Source organism: Dasypus novemcinctus, chromosome 9 (genome assembly GCF_030445035.2).
Source record: "Dasypus novemcinctus isolate mDasNov1 chromosome 9, mDasNov1.1.hap2, whole genome shotgun sequence".
In the NCBI taxonomy this organism is placed as follows: domain Eukaryota; kingdom Metazoa; phylum Chordata; class Mammalia; order Cingulata; family Dasypodidae; genus Dasypus; species Dasypus novemcinctus.
In genome coordinates, this window is record NC_080681.1 from 75,164,901 (window position 1) to 75,189,346 (window position 24,446).

The 24,446-nt window shown below is 34.4% G+C and overlaps 1 protein-coding gene across 5 annotated transcripts in view; it reads right to left on the reverse strand.

The window, feature by feature from the left end:
- Nucleotides 1–24,446, reverse strand: part of PRKAA2 (protein kinase AMP-activated catalytic subunit alpha 2) — a 112,616-nt gene continuing 88,170 nt past the window's right edge. For 2 of the 5 annotated variants that reach the window (XR_011649661.1, XR_011649662.1), the window contains 4 exons: nt 10,079–10,583; nt 8,570–8,696; nt 6,872–7,400; nt 1–4,913 (listed from right to left, as the gene is read on the reverse strand). Coding sequence is in view for 2 of the 5 variants with exons in the window: in XM_004465499.5 (XP_004465556.1) it covers nt 7,162–7,400; nt 8,570–8,696; nt 10,079–10,583 (871 nt within the window). In the remaining 3 variants the exon portion in view is untranslated. Of the gene's footprint in view, nt 7,401–8,478; nt 8,697–10,078; nt 10,584–24,446 lie in introns of all 5 variants that reach the window. The other 3 variants (XM_004465499.5, XM_071217426.1, XR_002798070.3) reach the window with 2 other exon arrangements.

Sequence of the window (24,446 nt, forward strand, 5' to 3'; positions counted from 1 at the left end):
TTCAAATTAACCAGTGACTTTAATTTGATTTTGTGAAAAAAAGTTTAAGCAATCAGAGGCTTATTTTCTCTGTTGTGTTATAAGTTTCATACAGTGCAAATATCAACTAGGGAGAACCTGTCACTGAAATGCTATGTAATTCAGAAGACATCTATACACACAGTTACTGAAGACAAATCCTTTCCACTGATCACAACACTCACAAAAATTACGTAACAAACAAAACTGAAATGTTATTAAAATACAAGAGCACTGGGAAGTCAGGTCTTTTTCCCCCTGAAGCCAATATAAAAAGTGGTCCCCAATTTCAACAATTTAAAATTTTTAAAAAAATATGTATTTAAGTGCTCCAATGGGTTAATGTTTAGGCCTGGCTATGGGATTTTGTTTCTTTTTCAAAGATGAGCTAAGAAAGAATGAATGAAAAAAATTTGAACATCATTTCCAACAATATCTTATGATTGTCCTGGACATAACCTAAAGCTATTAACTTTCAGTTTTATTTGTTGCACTTAAAATTCACTGTGTGATGTTTAAAAATACATAATAGAGAACACACCATTCTTCCTAATATAAAGACTACTATATTTAGAGTTCACAGTTCAAGAACAACTTTTACATTTAACACTCAAAACATTGTACAACCACAGATGTTTGTGAACAGTCTTGAGAGAAAGCTATTTTTTTGGTTGGTACATTAAGGCAGCTTCAGCTGACATTTTAAGAAGTTCTCAATAACCATATTTGTTGCAGCAAAAGACAAGTTTGATATTTGAATATTTGATGTTTTCAAGAAATTTTAAGTCACTTAAATAAAAACACCATAATTTGTGAAGCTGTTGCATTGAATATTATGACCAATATATTAATTCACAATGTAAGACTTATCTAAAACTCAAGACACTCATATATTGTATCAAAGATATCAATAAAAGAAAAAAAGGAAGAAGTTTATATTCAATATGGGGATAGTAAACCCTGCATGTTTTAAACCAGGGCCCTTCAATTTCTCACACACATCTGTGAGGTAGGTTAAGCATTATCCATATTTTGTAGGTGACAAAATTACATGAGGTTATGTAACTTGCAGCTGCCACAGCAGCAAAATTGAGAATCAGATTCCAAATTAGACTTTGTTCATAGCTCTACATTTTTTCCTTTAACAAAATTTTTACAGGGTTGAAACAAAAATTGCTTTCATTGTACTCATTTTAAAACATGAAGACAACCTTTATCAAGGTGACTTACAGAGTGTTTGAAGTATATTTTAGTTACTTCACTTTTTAATTGTACCTGTAACTTAGGGGAGAAGGCACAAATTTTTGTTTTTAGAACAGTGGATCTATTTCTCTCTTCCATTTTAAGAAAATGTTATCTGTCTGGAAAAATGCCCCTCACAAGGAGGGACTTTTAGCTGTGAAATATGCATATTTAAATTAGCAGCTAAAAAATAACCATATATACTTCTCCATGGCTAAAATATTTTGTTCCTTCTCAAAATTTTAAATCAACAAAATGTAGCAAGCCACAAATAAAGAAAAAATCACATAGTATCAACTTTGTCAAAATTCTATATATGTTCAAAAAAATTTTCATGCTAGCATAATTTACAGATATTTAGTTTTTATTTCTGGGAAGAATGCTCTAATCTAGGATTTCCTTAATTGCACTTTAAATGTAATTGAAATTTACCTATCCTGCTTATCTATATAATCATGAGTTACTTCCATAAATTCTAAGCTGCTTTAGATATAAACTATAGTTACCAAAAATCACACACGGTTATGGCTGCAAACTGGCATTGCTACACAAAGTTGGCAATAAACGTCAACATTGGCTTGCAAAATTAATACAGGCCCACAGTCTGATAACTTCTAGACCAGGCCTGATTCTTATGTTATGGCTGAAGCAGTTTAATTAAAACTCAATCCAGTTTAGACTGTATGTCCTGTTCTTTATGCTATTACTGTTGAGTGGCATCATAGTTGTATATTGGAAAGGCTAGCAAGAATGCCAACAACTTGTTTAAATAAGTTTTAATTTTTCAAGCTGAAATTATAGTGCTAAACTTTATAAGGGTTGGAGGAATCTCTATTATGCCAGTAACAATTATTTAGACCAATAACAGAAATATACTCTATGAAAATAGTATTATACCATCTTATATGCATACAAAATGGAAAATTATCCATCTGTATGGAAAATTTAGATAAAGCTAATTCAGACAATAGTCAAAACTAAGATAATTTAAATAGGGCTAAGTTTTCCTTTTTAAAAAAGATTATGCTACAACAATAATGTAAATAAAATTACAGGAAAAATCATGTCCTAAACATTTTCTTCAGCTTTTTTAACCACCCTCAATAACGTAGAAGAAATACTTATAAAAATATGCTAATCATAAATATTTCAGATAATTACATCTAATTCATACAATCAACTGGTTCAAATAAACTAAGAAATATTTAGTTAATACTACCATGCCACTCTTAAGACTTGAGAGCAATACATCTGTTTATTTTCACTACTCGACTACTTAGATGTTTCATTAATTTGGACTGTTCTTCCCCAGAGGAAAAATGGTATACTATAAAGAGTACTGGTGGCTGCTGAATACCTCTATAACATTACAGTTTTATGAAGACCTTCCTGATCCTGCTTCCTTATCTGGAAAATGGTGAAAATATTTTTTCTGATTATCTCACAAGGTTACTGTAATGTATTAAATGAGTTAATAAATATGGAAGGGCTCTGAATCTAAAAATCACTATAAAATATATGGAGCACTTCCATCACTTCTAATTAGTAATGTTTTGCCAAATGTAGTATCTGCTAAGTAGATACTATATTTAAACATGTTTGGTTTTCTGAATGACTTTTGTCCTTTTAGTCAAGAGGGCAGCTGTATTCAGAAGAAGATTCAAGTATATATCCCGAAAATGCCTCAAACAAATATAGACTATTTCACACTTGTATAAAAAACTCTAAATATATATAAAAAGTGACCAATAATGCAAATCATATGAAAGGGCAAAAAAGATGGAACTTTAAGGCTCAAAGGTACCTTAGAGGCCTTTTAATCTACGCTATCCATGTTAAGGGTTAGAAAAATAAGGCCCAAACCAAAACATGACTTACCAACAGATTGCACTTATAATTTTTTAGTTCTCAGAAATTCTATTTTAAAGTCTGGATAAAGTATAATTCCTATTTAACAAGTCTCAGAGTGAATAACCAGGTGAAGAAAGGCCAGATTGAAAAGATTGGATCTTTAAAAATCAATAAAACTATGAACAGGTCTAGCATTTATATATTGATATTTCACAGCCATTAAGAGGGTTTAAATTATTAAACAAAAATGCAGTGTCTGTGGTAAGCATGTTGAAAGGTTTATAACTGGAAGATGCCATGCTTATATCAATTCAGTATACCACACATAGAGGCCACAAATTAATTCAAATAGTCAAAAATTTCCTATAGTTGTCTGTGATTATTTTCTAAATTAAGTTCCATCTAATATTAAAAGTCAGTTTGTATTTCCTGAGTACAGACTGGCTAGGGAATAAGAGAAAGCAAGCCCAGAATCATGTAACTGCCACACAAAAAAATCTATTTGTAAAAAACGGTGAATTGTCTATGTTCCCTATAGCTAACAGACATAAAGACACTATTTCTGGTTCATTTAGGCTCCTGTAGTCTCTTAATAGATGACTAGTATCAAAGATTGCAAACACTAGAGGTTACAAAAAAGTCTCTTATAAGAGTTGTTGAAACTCAACCCTCCCAAAAAAAACACCTAATTTGTAATCGTTTGCTTACTTCGCGTATTCAGTTAGAGAAGTTGTCTGTTCCTACATTAAAGCCTGACAGGGATTACATTTAAATACAGTTCTCTATATAAAAATATTTAGAAAATGTTCACTGACTGTACAAATTTCAAAGTCAATGATATCTCCATTGCCCACAGAGCCGTATAACATCAATCCCTTATTCCTTTTTTTATAAATAATCTTGTTTAAAGTCATCCATCAACACAAAAAAGAATAAATTCTGTTCCCTACCAAAACTGGATTAAGAAAACCACTGTGTACTATGAAACAAGTTGCAGACATACAAAATATTATTTAATTTAGCATTCTCTCAAGATGAACATGTTCACAAGTTAAAATGAAGTGATTCTAATTTTGATCTAGATGCCCTCCCAACAACCTATACAGGAAAGCAAAGGAAGTTCTATCTTAATTTTTTTTAACTACCCTAATTAGGCCAATCTGGTATAATAATTTCCATAAATACATAAAAATGTAGTTTCCAAATTTGCTTTTTCCCATGGGACATTAAGCTAAAAAGTACAGTTAATTTTTTAAAATGATTTCAACGGAAGGGCTTCTCAAAGCCCTTACTGCTCATATACATTATTATACTCATGCATGTAATATTTTTCAAACTTATTCTGCAGAATCCTTTTTTCTGCAGATACACTTTAGAAAATGCTCTTCTAGAACTATATGGAGTCCAATCCATGATATAGTTAAGGCCTTATCTATAATCTAATAATAGAAGCTATACTCTAGAATCTTAGCTGTAAAAAAAGTGTTTCTAGTCCAGATCAATCTACTACATCCACAATTAACCAGTTGACAAGACTGAAATTCAGGAAGAAATTTGGAGCTAGCAAATTCTTTCCCTCTCCCTGCTCATGACCAACAAAACGCCTCTTCTAACATTGTTCTAGCCCCTATTATTCTGGACTGAACTTCCTGAAATCTCAGTACAAACCCATTTCCTATACTATCCAAATTCACAAAATGACTGTGCTTTAGATACTTTGGCATACAAGAACTAAAAATGTGACCTTTGGTTCTCCTATGATTCAACAGGCAACTACCAAACTGGATGTTCATAAATATTGCCTAGAATGAAAAAAAAATAGTAAATAAAAATTTTAATTCCCCAAAAACCATGGTAATCATCCATATAAAATCAATTTTAATATGAACAAGTTTCTATTATCTGACTTATTAGATAAACGAAGCTAAAATGCCAATGGATTCCTTCCTGCTAGTTCTCTACCTGGAAATTACCATGAATGTTATCACTGGGAATAAGAAATCAGATAAATTCCTTATTTCTAAAGTCATCCCATTCATAGTTATGCAAGTATTATGAGATGGCCCAGTTTTTCCCAGAAGTGCCTAAGCATTTACAGAGGCTCAAATTATGCCGTACCTATAATGTATATCAGAGAACCACCATAAAACTGCTTATCCCTATAAAAAGAATCACTAGAATTACCTTTTGATGCCACCAGATGGCAATCTTTCAAAGGTTTAAACTTAAAACATACCAAACTGCAACCCCACCTCCCCCACCCCCATAATCCTTTTTCCCAAATGGGCAAACAAGGATTTATTTTGATATTGAGAAGTAGATGTAGTTATTTAACACCATTTTTTAAGTGTTCTATAAACAATATGATATACTTGACACATTACAAATTTCTAATTCAAGAACTATTTAAAGACAGAAATTCTCTTCTTCCATAGACCCAGGAGAAAGTTGATCTAACATTTCCCATTTGCTTCTTGGTAGAAAATACATTATTTTTGGCAAAGAGAAATGTATCAAGGCAATGTCACCTTTGTTTTTAAAAGTTTACTCTTTTTTTAGGGTTAGTCAAGGTAATGAGACTAATTACAATATATTAAAATGAATAAATAGAAATTAGATAAATTACACATAATTTAAAAATTACTTTTACTAAAACAAAACATAATCAATGATTTATTTCTTATCTACCCTGCTGTGTTTAGTTTTTTTCAAAACCTTTTAAAAAAAACCTGCACAAAAAGAAAAGTTTTGGCTTTTCTTTAAAAGCACTAGTGTGTGGATATATATGTTTGTAAACAAACCCTACTTATTCAAGAGAGAATTTTTAAAAAATATTTAAAGCTTCCCTGCCCTATTAGATTCAACAGTGAAAGTCACAGCCTTCACTGTTTTGGAAGTACATAAAAGCCTTTAGGACCACAACAGTTGTTTTGAAGTCTAATGGCTAGCAACCAAGATATAGAACAAAGAAAAGGACCCAGAAAAACAAAGTCAATCAGCCACTGAGGATCAAACTATGAACAGTGATTAGGGAAGGTATGGGTGGAGATGGAAGTGTTACAATAAAAAAGGTAAACTTTAAATGAAGAATTAGCATTACAGGAGGCAACCAGATCCTAGCCCCCTTCTGCCATTTCCAACACACACTGAGATTAAAGGTAAGAGTTCTCTTTTTAAGGGGCTGTTATTTATTTTGCTTTGTTTCACTTAATTGCCTTTTTTTTGGCTAAGGGCAAAATCATTTTTGGCTAAGGGCAAAACTAAATAGAGCCAAAAATAATTTGATAAAGGTAGGTTTGAAGGTATGTTTTAAAATGATGTGTAAGTTGATGGAAAAGATAAAGTTGCAATTCTAGATATTCCAATACAATTCCAAATATTAAAAACGCTTAGGATAAATATATTATTCAGGGAAATCTCAAGATAAAACCCTGAGTTGTTTATAGCTCTTTTTAAGGAACTTGGAAATTGTGGTTACCTATTACAGGCCAACAGCCCTTGCATTCAGCAGTAGGCAGTATTTATAAAAACTAGTAGAATAACTTGGCTTTTGAAATTTTGGGGGTAGTCTTTGAAGATTTCAACATTTAAATACCATCTTACTAATGGATGTTTTATTTTTTAATCTTGTTCAAAAGAATTGGGGACATAAACATAGTTTAAAGCCTGCTAAAATATAGGAAGTAAAATGGGTTAAAGGAGATTTTGCCAAACAAACCACTCTTAGATTGAGGTTCATCACTGAAGGTATGTTAATTACCTTTCATGAACTCCCAACTTTAAAATAACAATAATCTTCATTGATGTTCCCCTATTAAAGATACTGCCTTTGTGAATTTATCAAAGGCAAAAGAAAATTACAGATTTCCACAGATAAAATGGTCAGACTTCGTTTTCAGTAATTTCCATGGCATTGAGTGTCCCTTAGAGATATTCATGTCTTCAACTATTATTGTAGAGTATGTGATACCCAGAAGATGATAATTTAAAGAACATATCTGATGTTTTCACAGTGCAGTAACAAAATGATAGAAACTTAGGGACAGATCATTAACGGGCTAAAGTAGTGATCAGACTGGCACACATTTCAAAAAAATCCATGGTGTGACTTCCCAAGCGAGGTGGAACTGAAGACAATGTGCTCCCTGTCAAGGAGCCAGTGAGAGAGCCAGAAAGTGAATGGCTCTCTGCAGTTGTGGAGTCAAAACTTGATCTTGGTCTATGTAAGCCAGCAGCAGAACAGGAACGCTGAGGTGTTGAGGAACCAGACCTCTGCTCCACCACCTCATCTGAAATGGATCACAGAACAATTTATATGAAAGATTTATTTGCATAGGCCCGCCTATGCAGTTACTATATTATGAATATCAAGTAAGTAAATGCATCTAAGATAAGAGCCACTTAATAATAAATGTCATATTTCAGGATCTTAGGAGCAGGGAGGGCAATACCTCTGCCCTTCCACAATCATGGTCAACATGACTCTGTCACAGCATTTCCACACAGCTGAAATATGGCCCTTAATCTTACTTAGTATTGTTAGTATTTGGCATTAACATTGAAATCAAACTCTTATTGCACTCCCTTGGCTGTTTATTTTCTTGCACTGTACCAACAAAAAAAATTAAGATAAAAATACAAATAACGGTTCTGAAACTTAGGTGCATATTGGAATTGCAGTGGTGGAGGGCAACAATGCAGATCTTGTTAAAAATGCAGATTCCCAGAATTCATTTCCAGAGATCCTGATTTGATATGTCTAAGAATAAATCTTAATAAGAGCCCTAGGTAATTTTGATGAAGGGGCAACTGCCATAGTTGATGGTAGTTCAAGGATGAAATTTAAATGCTCTGTTTAAAACAATTTCTCCAATTCTCAGTTCCACTCTTATTCAATCTAATACCTAACTCTCGGTTCACTTGGTTTTTATCCCATTTGGGTTTCTGAACTGAATCATCCTATTTGGTCTATCCAGATGCTTCTCATAATTCCTGTAGCTTCTAGATTATGCTACCTAAATCCAAAACAAATTCCAGCACGAGATTATTTGATTATCTTGGCCACCCTGGATAAGGGAAGTTGATGAAGGGGGAAGTTTAGATTATACTAACAGTAAGTAAAATATAATGGAGAAATGTGACAAGAACCTTAGAACATCAGCTAATTTTAGATTAAAACAAAAACACTTCCCTGCTATTCCTTTACTTTGTTTCACAGACAACACTTAAATGACTTTTTTTTGCCAAGGAAGCACTTCTTTTGGAGAGGTGCTGATTATGAGATATTCCATGTGTCCTTGATCTTTTTCATTTCATTTTTTTTTTTGGTAAATCTAGATTACTTAAAAACCAGTATAGAAGACCTACCCACCATGTCTTTGAGATGATCTTAATATCTTGTCAACTATTGCCAAGTTTTATCTTCTCCGCTCATGAATGCTTAGCTTAGCTTCCTTACCATCAATGCTTTTAAAGTCCAAAAGATAGCTTCTATTGTCAACCAGGTAAAGTTGTAAGCTCATTTTTACATAATTGCCAGTCACTGGATTCTTTCTTCTTACACGAAGATGATAGGCATTTACTACCTGAAATGAAAAATATTCTTTTAGGAAAAATGGAGAAAAAAATCTATAGATCTATAAAAAGTCTCCCTTATTGCAAAGAAAATCAAAAGCAAATAACTGATAGGGATGGCAATAAGGAAGAAATTCCTAAATTACCTTTTTAAAAAATATATTACATGGTAGTTTAATATTTGTTTGATTCCCCACTAACTACTTTCTGTATATAGCAATTTAACTTTAAAGATAGAGATTAGATAGTCTAGCCTTCAATCCAGATATGTACCCCACTCTAAAACATCCATAATAATTTTGGTTTCCTAGTCTTTGTCTGAACTGCACCTATGAAATATGAAGAAGAAATAAAGGGGAACTGACATGTTCATTGTTTGCACAAAGTTACCGGACCAGGTACTGTCACAAAATTTAAGTATCAAAATTATCCTTTGAGGTAGATATTATTGCCCTTTACAGATGAGAAAACTGCAGTTCAGATAAAGGAGATTCTGGTATTCCAAAACATCTATTACATTAGATTTTCTGTAAGGAATTTTAAATTAATTAATATCTATTTTCTAACTAACTAAAATCTGTTTCAGAAAAAAAGTTTTTTTTAATGGTTTTAGGGAAATATTTCATTTCCCTTAAACCATTAAAATTCACATACAACAAATGAAATGAAAATAAGTGATTTACTCAAACATGTCAAGTGAATATATAAGTTGGAATATTTTTCTTTATCCTTGGGGAAAAAAAGTTCACAGTGCTCAAGAAAGGAACAAGAGGAAAAGGGACAGCTAATCTTTTTTTAAAAAGTTTCTCCCCTTCCCCCAAATATTTAAAAAGTAAAATGTGGAAAAATTATGCCATTACTAAGGATCAAAAGACATATAAGAGATTTTTTCCTCAATTTAGAGAAAAGTATTTGCTAACTGAATAAATATGTCCTGATGGTGTAAAATGTATTACCACTAGTTGCCGCAACCACCAAAAGAAAAACAAAAACAAAACTTACCTCACTGAAAAAAAAAAGAAAGTAAAAATACATTATCTCTGAAGATAGAGGACGTTTTATTGCTGATTCATGTTGAAGTAAGTGGGCTATTTTCTCAGGTGCTTTCAAGTTGATTACTGTTTCTTGCCAGGAATGCTATTCTATAATTCAAACCACATAGGTCCCCAACATTATCAGCTCTTCATCCTCATAGCGGTATTATTTATTTTGTTTTGAATGTATATGGCATATTATTAGTAAGCATGGGTTTATCAACCACAAGTATCAAGACATTTTATCTAAATCAAAAACAGCTTTTTACTGACATCAACACTCAACTCCGCAGCTCAGAGCAGCTTACTATAAAGAAAATGTCCTCTACAAATGATCTTAATACACTATGACTTCCTACCTTCCATTCAAAATCCAGCTGCTTCATAGCTCGGTAAACTTCAGCCATAATGTCATAGGGTTTGCTTTGACTTCTGATTCCAAGATGCCACTTAGCTTTCTTCACAGCTAAAGATTTGGGCTTAGTTGTATTCAGTGCATCCAATGGACATCTTGCTTTGGGGCTGTCTGCTATAAGAGGAGGCATCCTTTCTGGATGAGGTTTCAGGCCTGGGGGAATATGCATGGCACTATCATCCATAAAAGATCCAGTTGGGGGACTAGAGGCGAGGTAGAATTCACTGGCTTGGTTCATTATTCTCCGATTATCAATGATAAGATGATAAGCCACTGCAAGCTGGTCTTGAGGGTCACCACTATATAAACTGTTCATTACTTCTGATTCTGTACACTCAAATTTTTCGCACACTTCTTTCACAGCCTCATCGTCAATGACGTTAGCATCATAGGAAGGGTCTTCAGGAAATAAGTAACTGGGCAAATCTTGTTTAAACCATTCATGTTCTCTAGAAAAAACCACAATACACTATCATAAGGACATGATTTGGCAGACCCAATCGACTCAAACATGGGGCAATATAGCATAAAAAATCAAAAAGTCCTGATCTCTAGTCCCAGCTCTGCCGTTTAAGTGACCTTGGCCACTTTGTGGCCTTGGGCAAGTTAATTAACCTCTCCCCTCAAATAACTATGGTTTTTCAGACTTGGGTATTTGACTGACATTTTCTAAAATATGAACAAGGTAAGCCTGTCATTTCAAGGAAAAACAACTGACAGTATTTGTTGCCAATAATAAAATTCAAGCTTTCAAACAAAAAATTAGAATTTTGGATGATCTGTTTCAGCTACCTTGATCTTGACAGTATAAAGACTTTTCTTATGATATCAGTGGTGATAATGATGAACATGATTTTTTCAATATTGTAAAATGAAAAATTTCTTTTAAAAAATCTACATAACTCAGTAACCCAATATTTTCAAATGACTAATGTATGAGGTTACAGAATCATACATGGGTAAAGGATACATTCAGAAAGCAAGATAGACCAGTAGATTCTAATGTAAAAAAAAAGTACAAAAAGTTCAGATATATTTTCTGATCTGATATTGAAACAAATTAAGCTTTGGTGTAATAGCAAAGAAAAAAATCCACAACGATCAGAAAGGCTATTAAGATATTCCACCCTTTATCAACCACATATCTGAGTGAGGCCAGATTTTCTTCACAGACTTCAACTAACACATAGTATTGTGACAGACTGAATGAAGACATAGATATGAGAAACTTTTATTAGCCAGACAGTAAAGGATTTGCAAAAATGTGAAATAATTTCACTCCTCTCATGGCTTTTTTGTTTTGGAAAATATTTTCATAAAAGATACATCATTTACATTAAATCAAAATGAGTTTAGTTTTATTTTTAAGTGAATTAAATGAATAACTTAAAATTTTTCCATTTTAATTTCTAATATGGTAAATATTGATAGACATAAGATAAATTAAAAAGTAAAAAAAACTTCGAGTTCTCGATTTTTAAGAGTGTAAAGGACTACTAAAACCAAAAAGTTTTAGTTTTGTTTCTTACACTTCTGGGCCTTTGCACATGTTGTTACTATTGCCATCCTAGAAAATCCCACTCCTTTATCTTAGACTTAGTACTTGCTCTGCAACCCATGGCTAAATTCGGTTCAATGTGTATTTTGAGTGCGTTCTATTTACCGATTAATTCATGTATGAATATTTACGGAAGACATACTATGGTCAAAAAGACAGTCCTGGGAAGCGGATGTGGCTCAAGTGCTGGGGTCTCTGCCTACCATATGGGAGGACCCAGGATCGATCCCTGGGGCCTCCTAGTGAAAAAGAAGAGAAAATGTGCCTGCTTAACAAGCCAGTGCTCACACGGCGAGTCGAGTGCCCGCGTGGTGAGCCAGTGCCCATGCAAGTGAATCACACAGCAAGATAACACAACAGAAAGAAAGATGAAGGGGAGAGTCAAGGTGAAGCACAGCAGAAACCAGGAAGTAAGGTGGTGTAATTGACAGGGAATCTCTCTCCACATCAGAGGTCCCCAGGATTGAATCCCAGTGAATCCTGGAGGAGAAAGATGAGAAGCCAGAAAGAAATAGATACAGAAGATCACACAGCAAATGGACAGAGACAGCAAAAACAGCAGGGCAGAGAAGTGAAGAAAAAAAAAAAGAAAATTCTTATTAAAAAAAAGCAACAACAGTCCTCATCATAGAGACTGATATTCTAGCTAGAAACAGATTATACAAACACAAAATTAAACATATAGTAAAAATAAAAACACGCGCACATATGAATCCTGTGATAAAGATTATGAGTGGAGGAGCATAGGATACAGTGAGAGCATATAATGGAGTGACCAATTGAGAGAATGGGAGGTAGGTTTATTAGGGAAGCCACTCTGAGTAATATTTAAGCAGACACTAGAATAATTAGAAGTCAGCCAAGCAAGGAGTTAGGAAACAGGTATTCCCAGCAGAAGAAACACTATAAAGACTGTGCGACAAAAAAAGACTTTTGCCATATAAAAGAAACCGACCTGAGGTCAATATCATGAAAGAAAAGATAATTCTGCTTGTGGTATAGAAATTGAATTGAAAAGATTAAAATGATGATGATGATGATATTAGTGCAACAGTTCAGGTGTGACAGCCCTGATGATGTATACCAAGATGAAATCTATATAGTCTTATAGATCTATTATTACAACACTTACTATACTTTCTTACAGCTGTTGATTTTTTTCTTTAATCTTCCCACTAAACTGGAAGCTCCTTAAAATAGGGGCCATACCTTATCATCTATACTCCAGCACCCAGTACAATGACTGGAACTGAGTAAATGCTCAACAAATGCTGAATAAATGCTGAATAGATACATGAAGTATTAAAATAAAAATGAATTCATTAAAATGTTTTATTAGCTACATCATAATAAATATTTAGTAATAAGAATGACCAAGATGGGTATTTTTTTCCAAAAGCAGTAACAAGATAAGAAATTGTATCATATGTCTAAGATCTGAAAAACACCAATGACAAATGGGGAAGAGGAAGACTTCAAAAATGAACTCTAAAAAAGTACTCATCCATGAAAGCAATGAAATACAGGCAAAAATAGTCAGAATCAACACATTCAGAACTCTGGAAATTAAGAAACACTTTACAGCAATCTGGGGAGTGTTTATTCAAGAAAAATGGCTGAATCTCAGAAAGAAGAGTCAGCTTGGTGGTTATTTAACTTGACATGTTCTCATCCCCTTTACATAGCTCCATGGTAGCCTTGAAAAAAAAAAAAGCCTCAAAAATCACAGTAGCTATGAAAACCATCTGCCCCTCAACTCAGGAAGGCAGGCAAAATAGGTCTACAGCTCCCCCCAAAAGGACTATTCCCATAGAATTATCATTATTTGACTTATCTGGCAATTCCCTATAAACCCTTACAGTGCTTGGTCTTTGACTTGATTCAGAACTTGCTCACTGCAAATAGCCTTTTCCTCAGAGCATTAGTCAAAAGCTCACAGCTGCCTGAGGCAGATATCCCAGAGCAAATAGGAAGATGACAGAAAAATTTTAAAGGAAAAGTAAGGGAATAAAAGTTCCATAGGGGGGTTTAAAAAGCCCTGATAAGGCGTCTTCGGGACATGGAGCTGCCCTGGATGGTGCTTCAGAGGTAATCACCGGACATTGTAAATCCTCACAGGGCCTACATGATGGAATAGAGGAGAGTATGGGCCACGATGTGAACCAATGTATATGAGGTGCAGAGGTGCCCAAAGATGTACTTACCAAATCCAATGGATGTGTCATGATGATGGGAACGAGTGTTGTTGGGGGGGGAGAGGGGGGGGTGGGGGGGTGGGGTTGAATGGGACCTCACATATATATTTTTAATGTAATATTATTACAAAGTCAATAAAAAATAAAAAAATTAAAAAAAAAAAAAAAAAAAGATATAAAAGCACCAGTATTCATGTGAATAAGTATTTTAGCTTCACAAAGTAATATGAAATAAAACAACAATATGAAAAAAAAAATAAAATAAAATAAAAATAAAAATAAAAAGCCCTGATAGGGAAACGGACTTGGCCCAGTGGTTAGGGCGTCCGTCTTCCACATGGGAGGTCTGCGGTTCACACCCCGGGCCTCCTTGACCCGTGTGGAGCTAGCCCATGCGCGGTGCTGATGCGCGCAAGGAGTGCCATGCCACGCAGGGGTGTCCCCCGCTTAGGGGAGCCCCACGCGCAAGGAGTGCGCCCCGTAAGGAGAGCCGCCCAGCGTGAAAGAAAGTTGTAGCCTGCCCAGGAATGGTGCCGCCCACACTTCCCGTGCCGCTGATGACAACAGAAGCGGACAAAAGAAATAAGACGCAGCAAATAGACACAGAGAACAGACAACCGGGGGAGGGGGGGATTAAATAAAATAAATAAATCTTTAAAAAAAAAAAAAAAAAAAAAGCTCTGATATATTCCTGAGACTCGAGAAGGCTATATATACATGCATGGCTGTGTACATGCCCATGAAAGAACTCAGAAGGCCCTAATAGCTCACTTCTAACTGACTGAGGGTCTACACAAGCAGGAAGTAAAGGCTAACGATGAGTTGTAAACTTCCTGCCATAGCACTGAAAACCTACTCCAACAACTCCACAAAGCCCCTACACAAAGGCTGGGAGACTTATTTGTTCAATGCATTTAAGGAAATCTCTGTCTTATTACTAGTTAACCACTAAGCTAAATAAGCAGAGAATTCAGTGACCATACAGGACAAAAATTAGACTCTACAAAATTTATTCATGAAAATTACTAAACAAATAGCAGAAACAACAACAATGAACAACAATAATAAACCTGATTTCCAGAACTGTCACATTACATTATACAGGAATGTGACAAACATTTGGTTTTAAAAAAAAGTAAAAATTATGAAACAAAGAAAGTGTGACCAATAACAGAAACAGCAGCAATAAATAGAAACAGTCCCTGAGGAAGCCCAGACATTGGACTTTGTAGACAAAGACTTTAAATCAGATATTTTAATATGTTCAAAGAACAAAATATAGATAAGGAATGGTCCCTGTTTTAAGGAGCTTACAGTTTAGAGTTTAGAGAGATAAAGTATGAGAATGATAGCTCACCAAATAGAGCAGGGGTTTTTAAACGTTTTTGTTCCAAAGACCACTTTGGCAGTCAGGTGAAAATCACAGACCCCTTACTAAATCCACACTATATTATGTATTATTTAATACATATATCACACCCACAGCAACATGTCCCCACAAGAATTTTTTAAAATTTCAATTCAAGCTCATGGACCCCTTGCTAAGAACTCATGAAATAGAGAATATTAATAAAGAAACAGAAATTATAAAAGAAGCCAAATAGAAATCCCAGAGTTCCACAGTTGAGAGTATAACTGAAATGAAAAATTAACTTGAAGGGTTCAACACCAAATTTGAGCTGGCAGAAGAAAAAAGTCTACAAATGTAAAGATAGGTCAATTAAATTGAGATTTTCCAGTCCAAGAAACAGAAAGAAAAAGAATAAAGAAAAATTAACGGAGCCTCAGAGACCTGTGGAACACCATCAAGCATACCAACATTCACCTTGTGGGGAATCTCAGGAAAGAAGAAAAGGGGGCAGAAAGAATATTTTAAGAAATAAGGCTGTAAACTTCTCAAATTTTATTAAAAGAATACTAATATATACATCCAAGAAATGTAACAAACTTCTTTTATTATGTTATACTTGTAGGGGAAATGCAAAGAGATCCACACCCAGGCACATCATAATCAAACTTTCAAAAAACCAAGAGAGAATCTTGAAAGCAGCAAGAGAGAAATGACTATGACTTGTCACATAAAATATTCCTGATAAGATTTAAAGATAATTTCTTATCAGAAACCAAGGAGATCAGAAAGCCATGGGATGACATTCAAAGTGTTGAAAGAAAAGGATTGTCAGCCATATTTTCTATATGCACCAAAACTATAGTTCATAGGCATTCCCAGCTCAACAAAAACTGAAATAATTCATCACTAGGAGAACTGCCCTACAAGAAAAACTAAAGAGATTCCTTCCAGTTGAAATAAAAGGACAAGAGACAGTAACTAGAATCCATGTGAAGAAAAAAAGATTACTGGTAAAGGTAACCATATATGTAAATATAAAAGGCAGTATAAATGTATTTTTGTTGTAACTCTTTATTCTGCTCAATGACTTAAAAGACAACTGCATAAGGCAATAATTATAAAACCATGTTTACTGGCTTCTAATATATAAAGATGCAATTTGTATTATAAATAACACACAAAGGGAAAGGGAATGAAGCTATACAGAACAAAGTTTTTGGACATTATTAAATTTAAGAAGGTATTAGTCTGAACTAAACTCTTATACATTAAAATGTTAACTGTAGTCCCCAGGGCAACCATTAAGAAAATAACTAAAGAGTATATAGTAAAAGAAACAAAGAAATTAAAATGATACACTAGAAAATACCAATTTAAACAACACAAAAGAAGGGAGTGATGGAGAAATGAAAGAACAAAAAAGACACGAGGTGAGAAAACAAATAGTAAATTGGCAACAATAAATCCTGTTATACGACTAGAATTTACATGTAAACAGTAACCAAAGGAGAGTTGGATAGGTTATACTAATATGAAACAAAATCGATTTTATGACAAAAATTATTATAAATAAAAGATATTTCAGTATGATGTAAGACTCAATCTATTGAGACTACAACATTATAAAAGCAAACACCCCTAAAAACAGAGCCACAAGATACATAAAGCATACACTGTTAGAACTGATGGGGAAAGTAGACAATTCAACAACACCTCACTTTCAAAAATGGATGAAACAACTAGAAAGAATATCAAAAAGTAAAGAGAATATATTAACAACACTATAAACCAACTAGACCTACCAGTTATCTATAGAAAACTCTACTGAACAAGATTAGAATACACATTCTCCTCAAGTGCTTGGGGAACATTGTCCCAGGAGAGATCATACCTTAGTTCCCAAACAAGTCTCAATAAATTTAAAAGAAGAGAACTCATACAAGTATGTTCTCTAATCAAAAGAGAATGAAATCAGAAATAAAGGGAAATTTGGGAAATTCTTAATATATGAAAATTAGAAAACACTTTCCTAAATAACCAATGGATCAAAGAAGAAATTACATGAAAACATTAGAAAATACTTTGAGACAAATGAAAAGTATAACACTTGAGAGACAAATAAAGGAATGCTAAGAGGGAAAAACATATTTAAAAAAGAAGAAAGATCTAAAATCAATAACAGGAAGCAATCTTGGCCCAGTGATTAGGGCATCTGTCTACCACATGGGAGGTTCGCGGTTCAAACCCTGGGCCTCCTTGACCCATGTAGAGCTGGCCCATGCGCAGCGCTGATGCGCACAAGGAATGCCGTGCCACACGGGTGTCCCCCGTGTAGGGGAGCCCCATGCGCAAGGAGTGCGCCCTGTAAGGAGAGCTGCCCAGCGCGAAACAAAGTGCAGCCTGCCCAGGAATGGTGCCACACACATGGAGAGCTGACACAACAAGATGAGCAACAAAAAAGAAACACAGATACCCGTGCCGCTGACAACAACAGAAGCAGAGAAAGACGACGACACAGCAAATAGACACAGAGAACAGACAACTGGGGTGGGGTGGGGAAGGGGAGAGAAACAAATAAATAAATAAATCTTAAAAAAATAAAAAATAAATAAAATCAATAACATAAACTTCTATCGTACACACTAAAATACGACCAAATTAAGTTCAAAGCAAGCAAAGGAAGGATATAATAAAAGATCAAAGTGGAAATTAAAAGAGAATAGAGAAGTAGATGTGGCCCAAGCAACTGGCTGCCTGCCTACCACATAAGAGGTCCCAGGTTCGGTTCCCGGTGCCTACTAAATAAGATGAGCCATACAATGAGCTGATGCCACAGGCTGGGTGGCAGGCTGATGCAACAAGATGACACAATGAAGAGACACAACGAGGAAATAAAATGAGACACAACAAGCGGGAGCAGAGGTGGCTTAAGCCATTAGGCACCTCCCGCCTACATGGGTGGTTCCAAGTTCAGTTCCTAGTGCCTCCAAAAAAGATGAGCACACAATGAACAGATACAGACAGTGAGCACAAACAACAAGGGGGAGGGAGGGAATAAATAAAATAAATCTTTAAAAAGTAGAAAATAGAAAACCAAGAGAAAAATTAACAAAACCAAAAGTTCATACTTCGAAGAGATCAAGAAAATTGTCAGCCCTTTACTAGACTGACCAAGAAAAAGAGAGAACAGAGCAAACAAAGTACAAATCAGAAATGAAACGAGAGGACATTACCCTGTATTTATAGAAATAAAAAAAGATTATAAAGGAATGCTATGAACTGTATGATGAAAAATTAGATATTTGAGATGAAAGAAATTCCTAAAAAAACACACGATTGAAACTGATTCAAGAAACAGAAAGTCTGAATAGAACAATAGCAAGTAAAGAGAATGAATTAGTAATCAAAACTTACCACAAAGAAAAGTCCAGATCCAGACAATTCCCTGGCAAATTCTACCAATCATTTAACACCAACCTTTCATAAACTTCAAAATGGAAAGATTAGGAAAGGGGGAACACTTCCTAATTCATTCTATGAGTCTAATACCAAAACCAGACCAAGTTATCACAAGAAGAGAAAACTATAGACCAATACCCCTTATGAAATAAGATGCAAAAATCCTCAACAAAACTCTAGCAAAGTGAATGCAGCAACAAATTAAAAGAATCTCACATCATCACCAAGTAGGATATATCCTAGGAAAGCAAGGATGGTTCAACATACAAAAAAAAAAAAAAAAAATCAATGTATTTATACAGCATATTAAAAGAATAAAGGGAGGAAAAGCTATATCATCATCTCGGTAGATTAAAAACAACTATTTGGCAAAATCGAAAACCCTTCCATGATTTGAAAAAAAAAAAAATACAAACACTCATCAAACTAGGAATAGAAGGGGACTTCTGCAACCTGATAAAGGACATCTATGAAAAAGTCATAGCTGGGAAATGGATGTGGCTCAACCAATTGGGTTTCTGTCTACCATAGGAGGTCCAGGGTCAGGGCCTCCTGATGAAAGAAAGCTGTACCACATGGAGAGCTGGCCCACGCAGTGTTGGCCCATGTGGGAATGTGGCCCCGCACACAGTGTATGGGAATGCCGCCCTGCATGGGAATGCTGCCCCACATGGGAAAGCCGCCCTGTGCAGAAGTACCGACCGATGTGGAAAGCTGGCACAGCAAGATGGCACAACAAAAGACAAAGAAGAGAGAAAATAAGAAGACACAACAGAACAGGAAGCCGAGGTGGCACAAGAGAGTAATTGCCTCTCTCCCACCCTGGAAGGTGCCAGGATTGGTTTCCAGAGCCACCTAATGAGAGAATACAAGCAGACACAGAAGAACACATAGCAAATGGACACAGAGAACAGCCAATGGGGGTAATGGGGGGGGGGGGAAGTAAAATAAATCATTTTTTTTAAAAAGTCATACCTAACATGTTTAAGGGTAAAAGTTCAGATTTCTAAGATCAGAACAAGACAAGGATATTCGTTCTCAACACTGCTACTCAAAATTGTATTGGAGGTGATAGCTAGGACAATTAGCAGGAAAAAGAAATAAAAGGCATCCAGATTAGAAAGGAAGAAGTAAAGAATTCTCTATTCACAGATGACATGGTCTTAATATAGATAATCCTAAGGAACTCACACATAGTAATAATAATCAAGTTTGAGAAACTGCAGGATACAAGACCAATGTACAAAAATCAATTGTACTTCTATATGCTAGCCAATGTACAATCCAAAAAGAAAATTAAGAAAATAATTTGTCTGCAGCATCAAAAATAAAAATATATTTAGGAATAAATTTAATAAGAGAAGAGCAAGATTTATTCACAAAACATCACTGAAAGAAATTAAGGACAACTTAAATAAATGGGAAGATAGTATGGTCATGGAGTAGGAAACTTACTATTTTCTTAAGATGGCAATACTCCCAGAATTGACCTCAGATTCAACACAGTCCCTACCTATAAAAACACTATCTGCCGGGGGTTTTTTTTGTTTGTTTCCTTGTTTATAAAGAAATTGGTGAGTTCATGCTAAAATTCAAATGAAAATGCAGGGGACTCAGAATAGTTGAAACAATCTTTAAAAGGACAAAGTTGACGGAGTCACACTTCTCAATTTCAAAACTTATTATGAAGCTAAAGTAATCAAGACACTGCAGTACTGAAATAAGAACATAAAAACAAACATTATAGCTCAATAAGATAAACATATTTGAGAGTCCAGAAATAAACCCTTAATTTTATGTCAAATGATTTTTGACAATGGTACCAAGACAATTCAATTCAATAAGCGAAGCTGTGAAAACTAGATATCCACGTGTAAAAGAATGAAATTGGACTCCTATTTCATATCATACAAACAAAATTAATTCTAAATGGACCGAAGACCTAAATATAACTGCTAAAACTGTAAAATTCTTGAAAGAAACACAGGAGTCAAACTTCATGACCTTGGGTTAGGCAATGTTTTCTTAGGTATGACATCAAGATCATAAGCGACAAAAGAAAAAAGTACATAAAATGAACATTAAAATAAAAACCTTTTGTGCTACAAACGACACTATCAAGAAAGTTAAAAGATAACTTGTGGGAGAAAATATTTGGGAATAAATGCAAATCATTTATCTGATAAGGGACTTGTAACCAGAATATTTAAAGAACTCTTACAACTCAACAATTTTAAAAAGCCTAATTTAAAAAATAGGCAATGGATTTAAATAGACACTGCCCCAAAGAATATATTCAAATCCCATTAAACACCATGACATAATGGTCAATATCACTGATAATCGGGGTTTGATGAAAATCAAACCTACAGAGATGCCTCCCTCCACTTCACACCGACTAGTACAGGTATAATTGAAGACAAACAGAAATAAGAGTTGATGAGGATGTGGAGAAACTGAAACCCTCATATATTGCTGGTGGGAATGTAAAATGGAGAAGGTGTTTTGCATACCAGTTTGGCAGTTCCTCAAAAAGTTACACATAGTGTTACCATATTACACAGCAATTCCACTCTTAGGTATACAGCCAAGAAAGATGAAAACATACAGCCACACAAAACCTACAAGAATGATCAAAGCCACACTGTTCATAATAGTCAAATACTGAAAAGAACCCAAATGTCCATTAACTAATGAATGGGTAAACACAATGTGGTATAGCCATGCAATGGAATATTTTTCAAGCTAAAAAGGAATGAAGTACTGATATATGTTACACCATAAATGAATCTTGTAAACATTATGCTAAATCAAAGAAGCCAAACACAAAAGGCCACATATGGTATAATTCCATATATATGAAATATCTAGAATAGGCAAACTCATAGGGAGAGTAAATTAATGGCTGCTAGGAGATGGGAGGAGGGAGAAACGAGGAGTGACTGCTAATGGGTATGGGGTTTCTTTCTGGGGTTAGGAAAATGCTAAGAATTAGATATTGCCGATGACTGCATGACTTGGTGAAAATACTTTAGCACTGAATTGTACATTTTAAAAAGGGTGAATTTACGGTATATGAATTGTATCAATAAGATAAACTTCTTAATAACAAGGGATAATCTAAATTTTATTTCCAATTCATTAATTTATACAAATAACCATAACTCTTTAAAACTAGAAAACTGCCTTTTAAAAAGTTATCCTTCTAACTTTTGCTTTTAAGAAGTCAGTTTCTGAATTAACTCCACCAAGGTGAGTAGCACCTAGATGTTTATGAAGGTTCACCTAAGATAAAATCATTCACTTCATATGGGTTGTTTACACAGGAACTAAAAATGAAGTTTCTCTGTCACTACTACCTGATTTTGATATACGATTTCAGACAGTTTTATAAAGACTTTCAATTAAATTTTAGAAACCTCACAATGTACCCAAATTTCTTTAAAATGCAGTTGAAAGTTTCTTATATATTCTCTTAAAAAATATTAATAGCTAGCATTATGTGCTAGACATTGTTCTAAGAGTATCAATTATGTTAGCAGAACATCCGCAGTTCCTAGTATTAAAATGTTTTCAGAACTACAGAAATGGCAATTTCACATCGTTCAGTCTAAGACCACTATCCCAATAAATCCACTGTATATATAAACTAAAGCAAAAAGAGATTAAGTGATACATCCACATTTAATAAAGAATCAGAGTTTGTACTCAAACACTGACTTCAAGCCCTTCCCTTTTAACCACAAAAACATTCATACCAATACTAAATTTAAACCATGCAACAGAATACAAAGATGTGATTTCCATGATGCTAATATCCATCTTGTTTACAATATTCCCAGCACCTGGCATAGGAGCTTGAACAGAGCAGATGCTAAGTATCTGTTGAATAAAGCAAAAATGTTTAAATGAACAAAGAAAATTGGAGCTATATTTCCTACCCTCCAATGGCTTACCATCTTACAAGATAAGTAAAATATGTATAAAAATAACTCTAAAAGAATGAAATAGCATAAGAGAAAGATATTAGAGGAGGGAAAGATGTCACAGAAGTCATGTAGCAATGTGGAATAGTACAAATAGCATACTTTGAAATCAGGTAAGTTCTGAGTTTAGCCCCAGTTCCACCTTTAATTATCCATGTAGTTTTCAAGAAATAACAGAGACTTATTCAACACCTGTATGTGATTGGCAGAGTACCTTTTGATAAATATTAATACTCAGTCCCTAATTTAAATGAACACAGAATTAAACAGGGGCAAACATATGTAAACAAATCATTACATAACCATTCCAAGTTTCAACTTCATGGTCTATAAAATGACAAAAAGTCAATAAAATGAAATACATGAAGTATCTAGCAAAATGCTCTGTATATAATAACTGTTCAATAATTAGCAGTTCTTTTCCTGTTGAACCATATTTTAATAAATCAAGAATTGGTAAGAATAAATTAAAAATTGATATTACAAATCAAGTTATTATATTAAGTACAGATGAATGCCATTATTTTATACCACCTACCTATCTGTAAATTAACTCATACTAGACTAGTATTTACATTTTTCTTCTAAAGTCTGTAAATATATAAGCATCTACTTTAAAATAACAAAATCAGCATTTTTAATGTTCAAAATTTATATGTTGATTCAAGCACATTATATTATATCAGCATGTCTAATTTTTCTTCGAAGGGAAAGCCAATTAAGTGAACTATTTATTCTGAAGAAATAGGAACACAAAAGTTTTGTTCCTGCTATGGTCACTTCCATAACTAAATCTGGTACTAATTTACATTTTTGCATTTTTATATACGAGGCATGGAACACTAAAGAAATGCAAAAGGATATATATAAATGCAAAAAGAATTATTCATTGCTTGGAAAGAGATTGGCAGCAGCCATATAAACAACTCCTTCAACCATCACTTAAATATTATATAAGGGTCTTAAGTATAATATTTCTTCATTTGGGCAAAAGGGAAGGATTCTGAAAAGATGTCAAAAGAATGTGTTTATAAACAAACACCTACTGAAACATTAGGCAAGAATTAAAAGCTCTAAGAAACAGAACATGATAGGTAAGCAGTTGAAAGCAATGAACCATCCTAGCTTGTGTGTGCTATAAAAAGGGCATATTCACAGAAGCACCAGCAATTGTGCTTTCCAAACTTTCTTACACAACAAGAGCTCCTTCCCCGTAAACCCACCACAGCTATTTTGGGATTAAAACACTTAGCAAAAACTTAGCAGCTGTGGCTCAATTAGCTGGGCTCCTGTCTACCATATGGGAAGCCCTGGGTTCGTGTCCTGGGGCCTCCTTGTCAAGGCAGTCTCACCTGTCAGCACCGTGGAGTACTGCCCAGCCCATCAGCACCACAGAGAACCAACTCAGCAAGGTGACACAACAAGAAGGAGACAAGCAAAAACACATAAGAGCACGCAGCAAATAGACAGAGAGAGCAGACAACAAGCCGCGGGTGGGGGTGTGTGTGGAGAATAAATAAATACAGACACAGAAGAACATCACACAGTAATTGGACACAGCACACAGCAAGCAAAAAAAGGCCATGGGGGGGGGGGGCTGTAAAAAAAATTAGCAAAACATTTTAGCCTTCCTTTCATTGATGATATTTGTAAGATACATAAATCTCACCCTGCTTTTCCATTTGAATTTCATTCAGATAGTATATGATTCTGACCATATACTATATTCCCAGGTCTTCTGGCACTGAATATACAAAGATGGG